The sequence below is a fragment of the Melitaea cinxia genome, chromosome 26, assembly GCF_905220565.1.
Source record: "Melitaea cinxia chromosome 26, ilMelCinx1.1, whole genome shotgun sequence".
NCBI lineage: Eukaryota > Metazoa > Arthropoda > Insecta > Lepidoptera > Nymphalidae > Melitaea > Melitaea cinxia.
The window spans coordinates 7,053,788-7,067,863 of NC_059419.1; the positions used below are offsets into that span (position 1 = coordinate 7,053,788).

At 30.5% G+C, this 14,076-nt stretch overlaps 1 protein-coding gene across 1 annotated transcript; it reads right to left on the reverse strand.

Annotated features, from left to right (window-relative positions):
• Positions 1-821: 821 nt before the first annotated feature.
• LOC123666444 lies at positions 822-11,506 on the reverse strand. The gene is made up of 4 exons (XM_045600536.1): positions 11,416-11,506; positions 9,231-10,733; positions 7,724-8,479; positions 822-2,142 (listed from the first exon to the last, which is right to left on the reverse strand). Exons 1-4 carry the CDS (start codon positions 11,480-11,482, stop codon positions 1,121-1,123), a joined length of 3,348 nt encoding a protein of 1,115 aa, XP_045456492.1. The 5' UTR covers positions 11,483-11,506; the 3' UTR covers positions 822-1,120.
• Positions 11,507-14,076: the final 2,570 nt, after the last annotated feature.

The following is a 14,076-nucleotide window of genomic DNA, read 5'->3' on the forward strand; positions in this document are numbered from 1 at the left end:
TGCCCCTCATGCTGGAGGGTCTCCATAAGGATTTTCCCCACATTCAAAAAAAATAGCTGAGTTGTGTTGAGCTGAGTTGTATTGCGCTGATAAAACCTATATTTATTTTTCATATAGTGTTTTACTTTACAATTTTCTGAATTGATGGCCGTCAAAGGGCAGAGCATACTAGGCTTTAGCTATTTATGCATTACCGCAGGTGGGACAAACTAGCAATATTCAATTAGGTACAAAAAATCTTCAGGAAGGGGTTACTACCGAGAGGGTAGTACTGCGTACTGTTGTCCTATAGCAATTTGTAAATATCTAGCAAGGCTAGCAATACGACAAACACTTGAAATTTTTTATACGATAGTTAAGCTTTTCTATCATCGATGTATTTTACGACGACTGACGACGCATTAGCGCATCAGTCAGAACACTGGTTTTTGACTGTTGCGCTGGCGGTTGTGGGTTCGAACCCCGCACATGACAAACATTCGTATTGGCCATACAGGTGTTTGCCATGGTCTAGGTGTTTGTTCAGTCTTTGTGGATCTCCCACTGTGGCTCGGAGAGCACGTAAAGCCGTTGATCCCGGTTTCATATCATGTAAATCTAATAGCAGTCATTACTCATAGTAGGCATGGTGGTGGATTAAGCTCGGATGCTTCTCGTACATGGGTAAAGATGCCTATGCCCAGCAGTGGGATATTACAGGCTTAAGCCTTAGCCTATTGTACTACCTACTTGTTAAATTAATTGATATTGCATATCAATGTATAATAATGAGAAATGTTTTTTATACTACCAAATTATTGGATTGTAAGTAAAACCACATATTATTTTTAATTGCGCTTTATATAATAACATTTCAAGCTATAAATATATCTACATAATTATTATATTTACAACTAATTAAATGTCTTCTCTCTCTGCCTGTCTGTAAATAATTGTGCATCATCCCCTCATCTAATGTAAGAAAACTGGACGATCGATGTTTATTATCAGTTTTTTCACAATTCTTGCAGAAATTTTTGTATTTCTAGAACTAATTTGTATGTATACAATTCTGACTTTATGGTTAAAAAAATCCCTTTTTTTGGTTTCTGAATCCGCATTTACAGATAGTACTTTAATTTTAAAGTTCTTCAAGCCCTTTATTACTACTTAAAGTACTTTTCTTCCCAGTCCCATAAATTCTTTGACATAAGTTATAAAATTTCCAATTGTCAAGTTCTTCAGGATTTTCTTTCACCATAGTTCTGTATTGGGACCGTATTTCCGACATTTTCTTGGAACAAACTAAAGGGCTCTTCTTTAATATATCTGAAGCTTCCATCCACAAGTAGCTTCTTACGAATTTCGGGTTCTTAAATTTGTCTAAATGCGCCAAATACCAAGTTAGAAGTCTTTCAGTTTCAATATCCGACCAAGTTTGTTCACTTTCCTCTTCTGATATTAGATTTATGTCCTTATTATTTTCTTCTATAAGTGCGTGTTCTTTTGTCAATATTTCTTGTAAAATTTCTCTGAACGGTGTATCAATTTCACTGTCAAAGCTCTGCTTTAAAAAATTTATTTTGCTGTAAATTTTGTTCACAGGCTCGGAGATAAATTTAGCAAGTTCAGTCCATAAATATTTTTGTTCAAATTTAGGACTCACAAAATCTTCAATGTTTTGTAAGTAATAATTCAATGCATTATAAACTTTTTCATCAGACATTGGTATGTCTTCAAAGGCATTAATCTGTTCCAAATCTTGACTGTTATTAAATTTTACGAATTTGGGTTTAAAAGTGAGGATTTTTTCTATAAGAGCAGAGTACGGAGTTTTAAAATCTGTTCCGCTTAGTTGCTTATGTCGAGTTTTTAGTTTTAAGTACATTTTCTTGCAAGATATGGGCGTTTTTTCATCTAATTTTGATGCTATTTCTGTCCACATTTCCCTTGAATTTATTTCTTGTCCTTTATGCATTCTTAGATAATTCAAGTAAAGAACCAAAAGTCGCTTTTTGCTGCGTTTATTCCATTTAGTTATAATTTGCTTTCTGTCCGTCTCCTTACATAGAATTTGGTCTTGGTCTTTTTCCTGGATGATGATTTGTGCGTTGTTAATATCTTCGCCTTCTGGTATCACGATAATGCATTGGAAATCGTCATCTGTAAAAAAGTGAAGTTTTAGGAGTTATATAATCATTCACAGTTTAAATTAGATACATTTTCCAAATTTGTTATTGTATAAACTTGTAATTTTTTTTTTTTTATATCACTTAGTCGGCAAACAAGCGTACGGCTCACCTGATGGTAAGAGATTACCGTAGCTTATGAAACTGAAACTAGCAACTAGCAGCTAGCAGCCAAAATTAAATGACACTGAAACTAGAAGCCACGCTTTATATCTCTTAAAAAAGCAACAGATTAAGTTGTAACTGTACAGAAATTAGTGACGTTATATCATCTCGCTATGAAAAAGATCTAAAGGGTAAATTCCACCCCTTCTATTTTTATATTTAAAAACCCAAACAGGGAGGTTAATTCGATATAAAAGCAAAAAATCTATGTCTTTAAGCATGAAATAAGGTTAAAATTTAAATCAAAGGTCGTTTAGAATATTAAAAAAAATTAGAAAAAAAAAGGTAAAAAAATAAATAATCCACTTTGATTATTTTTTTAATATTGCAATTTCCCTAAGGAGGCAATTATATTGTATTTGTGAAAGTAATCATATCTCTGCTCGTGGACACTACATTTTGTTGTAACTTCGTAGAAACCTTTCTATTACTGTCTAGAAACGATGATAAAAATTTCAAAAGGGATACTCAATCCCTTCTATTATTTTTTATTTTTTTTTTTCTCTAAGACAATGCCTATATACTACTTTTTCAAATGTCTATATCTCTGCTCGTGGACACTACATTTTGTTGTAACTTCGCAGAAACTTTTATATTACTATCTAGAAACGATGATAAAAATTTCAAAAGGGATACTCAATTCCTTCTATTTTTTTTTATTTTTTTTTTCTCTTAAGACAATGCCTATATACTACTTCTTCAAATGTCTATATCTCTGCTCGTGGACATTACATTTTGTAGTAACTTCGTAGAAACCTTTATATTACTATCTAGAAACGATGATAAAAATTTCAAAAGGGATACTCAATCCCTTCTATTTTTTTTTAATTTTTTTTTCTCTAAGACAATGCCTATATACTACTTCTTCAAATGTCTATATCTCTGCTCGTGGACACTACATTTTGTTGTAACTTCGCAGAAACCTTTCTGTTACTGTCTAAAAACGATGATAAAAATTTCAAAAGGGATACTCAATCCCTTCTATTTTTTTTTTATTTATTTTTTTTCTCTAAGACAACGCCTATGTACCATTTCTTCAAATGTCTATATCTCTGCTCGTGGACACTACATTTTGTTGTAACTTCGCAGAAACCTTTCTGTTACTGTCTAGAAACGATGATAAAAATTTCAAAAGGGATACTCAATCCCTTCTATTTTTTTTTTTTATTTTTTTTTCTCTAAGACAATGCCTAAATACTACTTTTTCAAATGTCTATATCTCTGCTCGTGGACACTACATTTTGTTGTAACTTCGTAGAAACCTTTATATTACTATCTAGAAACGATGATAAAAATTTCAAAAGGGATACTCAACCCCTTCTATTTTTTTTTATTTTTTTTTTCTCTAAGACAACGCCTATGTACCATTTCTTCAAATGTCTATATCTCTGCTCGTGGACACTACATTTTGTTGTAACTTCGTAGAAACCTTTCTGCTACTGTCTAGAAACGATGATAAAAATTTCAAAAGGGTTGTAACTAGAGAAAAAAAAAATAAAAAAAAATAGAAGGGATTGAGTATCCCTTTTGAAATTTTTATCATCGTTTCTAGACAGTAACAGAAAGGTTTCTGCGAAGTTACAACAAAATGTAGTGTCCACGAGCAGAGATATAGACATTTGAAGAAATGGTACATAGGCGTTGTCTTAGAGAAAAAATAAAAAAAAAATAGTAGGGATTGAGTATCCCTTTTGAAATTTTTATCATCGTTTCTAGACAGTAACAGAAAGGTTTCTGCGAAGTTACAACAAAATGTAGTGTCCACGAGCAGAGATATAGACATTTGAAGAAGTAGTATATAGGCATTGTCTTAGAGAAAAAAAAATAAAAAAAAAAAAATAGAAGGGATTGAGTATCCCTTTTGAAATTTTTATCATCGTTTCTAGACAGTAACAGAAAGGTTTCTGCGAAGTTACAACAAAATGTAGTGTCCACGAGCAGAGATATAGACATTTGAAGAAATGGTACATAGGCGTTGTCTTAGAGAAAAAAAAAATAAAAAAAATAGAAGGGATTGAGTATCCCTTTTGAAATTTTTATCATCGTTTCTTGATAGTAATATAAAAGTTTCTACGAAGTTACAACAAAATGAAGTGTCCACGAGCAGAGATATAGACATTTGAAAAAGTAGTATATAGGCATTGTCTTAGAGAAAAAAAAATTAAAAAAAATAGAATGGATTGAGTATCCCTTTTGAAATTTTTATCATCGTTTCTAGACAGTAACAGAAAGGTTTCTGCGAAGTTACAACAAAATGTAGTGTCCACGAGCAGAGATATAGACATTTGAAGAAGTAGTATATAGGCATTGTCTTAGAGAAAAAAAAAATAAAAAAAAATAGAAGGGATTGAGTATCCCTTTTGAAATTTTTATCATCGTTTCTAGACAGTAACAGAAAGGTTTCTACGAAGTTACAACAAAATGTAGTGTCCACGAGCAGAGATATAGACATTTGAAGAAGTAGTATATTAGGCATTGTCTTAGAGAAAAAAAATAAAAAAAAATAGAAGGGATTGAGTATTCCTTTTGAAATTTTTATCATCGTTTCTAGATAGTAATATAAAGGTTTCTACGAAGTTACAACAAAATGTAGTGTCCACGAGCAGAGATATAGACATTTGAAGAAGTAGTATATAGGCATTGTCTTAGAGAAAAAAAAATAAATAAAAAAAAATAGAAGGGATTGAGTATCCCTTTTGAAATTTTTATCATCGTTTCTTGATAGTAATATAAAGGTTTCTACGAAGTTACAACAAAATGTAGTGTCCACGAGCAGAGATATAGACATTTGAAGAAGTAGTATATAGGCATTGTCTTAGAGAAAAAAAAATAAAAAAAAAATAGAAGGGATTGAGTATCCCTTTTGAAATTTTTATCATCGTTTTTTAGACAGTAACAGAAAGATTTCTGCGAAGTTACAACAAAATGTAGTGTCCACGAGCAGAGATATAGACATTTGAAGAAGTAGTATATTAGGCATTGTCTTAGAGAAAAAAAAAATAAAAAAAAATAGAAGGGATTGAGTATCCCTTTTGAAATTTTTATCATCGTTTCTAGATAGTAATATATAGGTTTCTACGAAGTTACTGTAAAATGTAATGTCCACGAGCAGAGATATAGACATTTGAAGAAGTAGTATATAGGCATTGTCTTAAGAGAATAATTGTGTTGCTCGCAAACGAAAAAAAAACCGACTTCAATTACATCGACAAGTAATAAACGTAGATCGACGAAAAAATAGTCAAGCAACTACGCGTTATCAAAGATTACTCAAAAGGTAGTTATCAGATCTCGATAAGATTTATATGTAACCACATGATAAATATCAGCTTTCGATTAAATAAAAAATTATCAAAATCGGTATACCCAGTAAAAAGTTATTGCGGATTTTCGAGAGTTTCCCTCGATTTCTCTGGGATCCCATCATCAGATCCTGGTTTCCTTATCATGGTACTAAACCAGGGATATCCCCTTTCCAACAAAAAAAGAATTATTAAAATCGGTATATCCAGTAGAAAGTTATGTGGTATAATACAACGTAGGTCGACGAAAAAAGCGTCAAGTAAAAACGCATTATTAGATATAACTCGAAAAGTTATTGTTAGATCTCAAATAAATTAAAATGGGACCAATTGGCACACACCACCTTTCGATTAAAACAAAATTTGTCGAAATCGGTCTACCCGGTCAAAAGTTCTGATGTAACATACATAAAAAAAAAAAAAAAAAAAAAAAAAAAATACAGTCGAATTGAGAACCTCCTCCTTTTTTGGAAGTCGGTTAAAAAAAAATAAAAAAAAATAGAAGGAATTGAGTATCCCTTTTGAAATTTTTATCATCGTTTCTAGATAGTAATATAAAGGTTTCTGCGAAGTTACAACAAAATGTAGTGTCCACGAGCAGAGATATAGACATTTGAAGAAGTAGTATATTAGGCATTGTCTTAGAGAAAAAAAAAAAAATAAAAAAAAAATAGAAGGGATTGAGTATCCCTTTTGAAATTTTTATCATCGTTTCTAGATAGTAATATAAAGGTTTCTACGAAGTTACAACAAAATGTAGTGTCCACGAGCAGAGATATAGACATTTGAAGAAGTAGTATATAGGCATTGTCTTAGAGAAAAAAAAATTAAAAAAAAATAGAAGGGATTGAGTATCCCTTTTGAAATTTTTATCATCGTTTCTAGACAGTAACAGAAAGGTTTCTGCGAAGTTACAACAAAATGTAGTGTCCACGAGCAGAGATATAGGCATTTGAAGAAATGGTACATAGGCGTTGTCTTAGAGAAAAAAATAAAATAAAAAATAAATAGAAGGGGTTGAGTATCCGCTTTGAAAATTGTCTTATCTTTTCTTGATAGTAAAGAAAAGGTTTCTGCAAAGTTACAACAAAATGCAATGTCTATGAGCCGAGATATGATAACTTTAATAAATTTTATTTAATCGTCTGCTTAGAAAAAATCCCAAATTAAAAAAATTTAAGTAATTTTTTTTTTCTTCTAATCTTTCTTGTTATTATAAATTACCTTTTTTTTCAAATTTTGACCCTATTTTATGCTTAGTAACATTAATTTTTTAGCTTTTATATCGAATTAACCTCCTTTTTTAGTTTTTAAATTTAAAAAAAAATAGAAGGGGTGGTATTTACCCTTTGGATTTTTTTCCATAGTTAGATGAACAAACGATACTAATTTGTGTAAAGTTACAAATCAATCTGTTGTTTAGAAGCAGAGATATAAAGAGTGGCTGCTAGTTTCAGCGTCATCGTAGCTTATAGACGCCAGCAACACCAGAGGCATCGCAAGCGCGTTTCCGACCCAATACCCAATCCCCCCAGGAGCTCTGGTCATCTTACTCACCAACAGGAACACAATACTGCTTGAAAACAGTATTATTTAGCTGTGATCTTCTGTAAGGTCGAGGTACTACCCCAGTCGGGCTGCTCCAGATTTTGAGCAGGAAATTCCTGCTGTGCCCTAACCTCAGTTAAAATTAAGTAGAAAATTAAGTAGTTGCCAGAGGTCCTTAAGGATAAGATTGTACAGGATGAAAATATACATTCATTGAGATTTCATAAATTTAATTTTGAGAATTGTTTATATATATGAATACTAATATAAATACTTTTCTTCACTTTTCTTTTTATTAAAAAAGTATAACATATTTATTGCCTTAATAGGCATCAATGTAACAAAATATAAAACAATAGCACATAAACAGACAGACTAATGTATAATGATCTTAATGAGACTATATTTATTATTTCATCCAAACACTATTGCAAATAAGATATTATATTAAATAAGACTGATATATAAATAATTTGAAAGCAAACAGCTACAGTAATTTTGGTTATAAAATTAGGTAAAAAACTGTTCTATAATACTAACCTTCTTGTGCTTCCAACTTTATACCACCGTTGTAAACATCGTCATCAACTTCCATAGTTTCTAGAACTTCTGAATTTTGTTCAGCATTTTTATAAATATCATCTAACATGTTAAAATATTTCCACGATACTTTAACATCTGGATTACGAGCTTTCATTGTCTTCAGCTTTCTATAGGACTTTCTCAATTCGAGAAACTTGTCACAACAGCTTGATTCCGTCTTACCAATTTCTTGTGAGATTTCGGTCCATTTGCTTCTTTCTTCAATATTTTCTTGGAAATTATGGAAATTTCTAGAAAAATAATTAATCAATTGTTTGATTTCCTTAGCAGACCAGTCTTCAGCATCGTCTGAATCCATTTTTCCGTTCTTTAACTTGGATTTTATGGCTCTGTAGCCAAACACTTTCTTGCAAAGATTGTAATATGGCCACAAAATGGGCATTTCTGGCTTATTTATTTCCCTTTGAACGTACCCTGTGTAAACTTGTTTGAAATTACGAAATCTATGCGCGCATTCGGTTGCTGAAACTCCTATTTGTCTTGCCAAAACTTCCCATAGGGCTAATTTCTTTTGCTGGGACGATGCAAATTTATCTTTATTTTTTAAGTAGAATTCTAGTATTTTGAAGGCTTTGCTATCACCGGTCCGTTTCTTAGAACGCTTTGTGAATCCTCTTTCGTCATAAGATTCTTCGTCATCTGTGCCATTTTCCATGAATTTATCATCCTTGTCTTTAATGGTGATCTTTTTAACTGTAAATTTGTAAATTATGAAATAATAATTATTGACTGTGAAGTATAAAAAATACTGAGACAATATAACAAAAACGGTAAAGAAATCAAATAACAATTTGTAGAATAATAAACCTCAAAAATGGTTTTAGATAAGGTTAATGTTGACATATAATTTAAAATTATTAGATTTTCATATTATCAAAATAATTATATACTGGCTGACTCGGCAAACGTTGTCTTGCCGCTAAACGCTATTTAAAAATAGGGGTTGGTGCTAGAAGTGTGAAAATTTAGGGTTGTATGTATTTTTCAGCGCCAAATCATAATAAAATAAAAAATAAATAATTTATCTAAAAATTAAAAAAAAATAGTGGTGGACTACCCTTAACATTTAGGGAGATGAAAAATAGATGTTATTCGATTCTCAGACCTACACAATATGCACACAAAATTTCATGAGAATCGGTCAAGCCGTTTCGGAGGAGTTTAAATACAAACACCGCGACACGAGAATTTTATATATTAGAATGTTTAAATTGTTCCTCTAATTAAGCCTACTCTACTTTTTATTTTCAAACTTATTTAACTTGCAACATATTATTATTTTTATTATATAATAGTTCTGATAGCTTAGCTGTAAAGATAAATATTTATAATTAATAATTTATAAATAGAAATATGTAATATGATTTGGAATTGAAGGATGCATTTTGAAACTAAATTACAATTAATATGTAATACATAGTTTGTATAAATTTTAAATACATACCTCCGACTTTGCTTGGTTCATTGCTAGCCTGATTGAGTTCTTTTAACTTTTCATAACCATCCAGCAGGTTGCTATCCATACCGTAATCAAATATTCTATCAAATAAATCAATGTACCTCCAGTCTATCTGCATGTCTGGATTTTCCTTTTTATCCTCTAGGATGCTCTTGTAAAGTGTAGTCAGACCATTCCATTGTTTTCTACAAGATGTAATACTTCTATTCAATTTCCGAGCAAGAGCCGCCCAACAAACATAATAACATACAGTATCCTTTAGCATATCTATATTTTCATAAAGATATTGAACCAATTCATCAATTTCCTCCATTTTCCACTCATCAGTGTCACTATCGGAATTTTTCAACTCGATTTCTACTTCCCTAGCAATTATATTATCAAATAAAATTGCTAATGGTATTCTATTTGCTAAATCATATCCACTTAGTATAAGTTGATTAAAATGTTCATTTTTAAGTTCATTGAACTTTATCTCACAACTCTCTGGTGGCTTATCTAATAATCTACCAACTTCTTGCCATAAAAACTTATTCGGTATGGTTGGGTCCAGGAATTCAGTGAAGCAATCAAAGTAATATTTAACCAAAAACGTTGTTTCTACATCTAACCAAGAATTTTCATTATCCTTTTGTGTAGTAGGACCATTTACAGTATTTGAATCATTTTCCAAATACTTTCTTTGGAATTCTTCATCATCACCGTATATTTGGTCAAAATATTTCATATATGGCCAATTGATGCTTTCAGCACCACTTTCTTTACGTTTACACACCATTCTTATATAGTGTTGTTTGAAATTTAAGAAACGTTTATGCCAGTAATCTACGTCCTCCTCACCTAAATCCATAGCAATAGCTTCCCATATACCTTTTTGACTATTATACTGTTTCTGGAAGTAAGCTTTATGCTTGATGTACGAATTTAACATAGCCTCGACTTGTTCATCTCGATTTTGAACTGTATTTACCTTCTTGACAACTAATATTCCATCTTGATTAACAACATTATTAACAGGCATATTAACAGTAACTTGGTTAACTTGATTTGAGTCATTAAGACACATTTTAACATAACTATCGTCATGAAATGCTCGATGACACAGATCATAAAAAGGGAACTCAACTGCTCCTCCATACATACAAGCTTCAGCATATTTTCTTTTTAATTGCCGTAACTTTACTTCACATGAAATAGGATGTTTACCGGCCAGCATTGTTTTACAGGCAACAGCCCATAGATGTGTTTTCTTTGTCGTTCCACTGAGAAATGTATCTTTATTGTCAATGTAAAATACAACAAGACGTTTGATTTCATCGTCGAGCCAGACTTCATTAGAAGCTTGTTCAGTTGCTTGAGCAATATCTTGCTCTTCAGCTGACTCTCCATCACCAAGATCTTCTTCAATAATATATTTAGTGTCAGGCAATAATTGCACGTTACTTTGATCTACACCATCCAGTACGCGTAGATCTGATTCTTCGTTTTCTGTAAATTGAGCCATACATTAGGATTTATTTTTTCTTATTAAAAATTTTAAATCGAATTCAATCAAGCCGACAATTCAAATTTTTAGTTCAATATGTTTAAGATAATAAGAGTTGCTTTATGGAAAATAATTTTTTATAGTTTATTTACAACAAACTATATCCCTTGTTCTGACGACCCCTCTGGTGTGGTGCATGTGCCGTGTCGACAGTTCCGTAACACTAATATTTGGAGATTTGATTCCCGCTCAGAGTGGGTATTTGTTTATACAAATATTTATTTCCGGTCTGGTTGTTAGTCCTTGTGGGTCTTCCTACTGTGCCTCGGAGAGCAAGTTAAGCTATCAGTCCCGGTTGTTATTCTACTTATGTACACCTAATATTGATCGTTACTCATAGAAGGGAGTACATCCACCAACCCGCATTGGTGCAGTGTGGTGAATTAAGCTCTGATCCTTCTCCTACAGGGGAAAAATGGGGCCAAGGGACCAGCAGTGGGATATTACAGACTAAACATATATGCCTGTATGTTTCTTGAAATTATTTCTAATTGTGATACTAGAGACGTACTTTTACATATGACTCTCTAACTTCTAATAACTGACTGACTTCTAATAAATATTACATATCTATCAACATACACAGCTATAAATATCTTTATTTGTTAGGTATTTTTTACTCACCATCAACATAAAATAGGAGAATGTCACCGTTAGGTTGCACTTCTGTTTTAACCACAATTTTTTCCATATTGAAAAGATGCAGTAACGACTAAGGATTAAGATCAAATTAAATTTCTTGTAAACAAAATTAGTATTTTCACCAAAAAAGGTCCATTGTAAAGTATTAATTGATTGTAAGTATTTTTTTGAAGCTACGATGAAGTTTATAAACCCGTATTGAAACTTTTTTTTCTTTTTCAAATAATATACTATGAACTTATATGCGTAATAATTGTTTTTTGTAACTTTATTGTCTTTACAAAGTTTAGTTATTTGTTATGATTCCTTATTTTGACGTTCGCGGCAAAACGATCGGAAATTTTGAACACCACTTTTTAGAAGCGCAGCAATGCTTCACGTTTAGATCTTATAATCCGCCATTTTATAAAATTTTACGCTGACATTTTATTGAACCAATCGTCTATTTCGATGGTCTCAACATATTTGTTATCTGTGTATAATTAGACGCGCGGAAATTTTCAAAAATAATTTCAGCTTCGTCTGGTTTTAAGTTTTTTTGCTATATTCATCTGCTGCATTCATCGTCACAATTTTTTTTTAGTTTCAGTACGAGAGTTTTTTATGTTATCTTTGTTTTGCCTACAAAACCATTATTTTTTTTATCTCGATTCATTCATCATTCACGCAGTAAGAGTTAGAAAAACTAATCTAATAAAATATAGATTAATCGCTCCGTATAGACATATTGTAATTTTATCTTTTCACTTTACCGTCAGAAAGAAAGAAGACTCGTGTGAGGCTATAGTAGAAATAAAATGGACGATTAAATAAAACAATTTTATAGATTGTTGAAAACATAAATTTATTTAAATTAGATAGTTTGAACGCAGACAATCAGTCAAAAAATAAATATTGATATGAAACTGAAAATAGTAGTAACTTGATGAAGAAATAAAAGTATAAACTTAAATACATACGTACAACATCTAAAAAACTACGTACATATACAAGAACAAGTACAAAACCTAGGTATATATCTAGTAAGCATTTAATAGGTATAGAGTGACGACTAACCAGTATGAAGTATATTCAAAATGTAAGCAAGTATGGTTACATAAATCAATTAAATATTAGTTTTTCATTTTAGAAATGTATCATTGTAAGAATATATGAATATTTAGTCATAACAACGGATATGTTTATAGTAGAACAATTACTAAATCACACATAATTTAATAAAATTGAAGGTGTTCTCAGTCATACTGCATTTACTTAGAATAATAGAAAAAAAACTAATTTTTGTGTCTAATACAGTCATTAACTATATATATATATTGTCTGTATGTCCTTTATAGAATCGTAAACTTTGCATTTGATCTTGTCATCAAAGCAAAGTGTTGCATGAGCCCACAAAGGTTCCTGAGTTGGTACGACCAAAAAAAAATTATAATAAAAAACGTAGCAACGCGCGCAGGGTACAGCAGCTAGTATGACATAAAAATTAAATAAATATATTTAAATATTGTCATAGCATAAAACCTTCACATCACAAAAGTTGTATAGAAAAAATAAACTTGAGAGTTTTAAGATGTCAATACAATGAGAATTCAATTATACAGACCTATTTTAAACCTTTTTACTAGTCATTAAAATAATAAAATATTGATTCAATATATATATAAAAATAAATTTCATACTATTATCAGTTTTTATGAATTATCTCGGACACTTCTGAATTTCCGAGATAAGTTTGACTATGTATTCAAATCACCACTTGTATTCATTAATAAACTTTGACTAAGCACGCCTTATATAAGTAAAATAGTTTTTTACTTTTTTAATTTGAAGTTCAATTCTTAATAAAAATCAAATATACTATTAATAAAATAGATATAAACTTGCGTTTTGTAATATACCTACAATGTTTTACTTAAAATATGACATCAGGGACCATTCTTTTTAAATCGCTTTGTCATTAAATATAGCAGAATATGTTTAATATGTAAAAATTTAAATTCATTGACAAAAGGGCTTTATTATAATGGGTTCATGTTGGCTTACAAACTCAACAAATATCTCAGTCATTAAAATTTGTGTAAAAAAACACAACCAAGAAAATCAAATTGTAATTGTATTGTTTTTAAAGTTAGTTAAAAAAACGTAATATTATTATACTTATTAACAGTCCCTGCTACAACTATAATAATTTTGATGATTTTTGACTAGTTCTATTTAACTGCAATTATCTGTCAAATAAATATCTATAATTATACCTAATATAATATAAAATCGTAACACTAATACTGTTTAAAATCTGTACTATTATATTTAACTTAACTTTATATATTCATATACTTATACTTTATAAAAATGTTTAATATTTCCAGCCACATTAAGCAAATATATGTTGTAGAAAAAAGTTGACAGGTGATGAAATAAAATTTATATTTTTTAAGTTTTTTTTTTCCTGTTTCAAATGCCTTTCATTTTTGAATGAAAAAATTAATATATTTTTACCACAGACATATAAGAGAAACAGACTGTACACAAATTACACAAACACTTAGACAGTAATAAGCAATATCTCTATCTTGTTCTCACTCGTCTGAATTTTAAATACATCTTTCTCTGTCTTTCAATGTAGTAACACAGACACATACA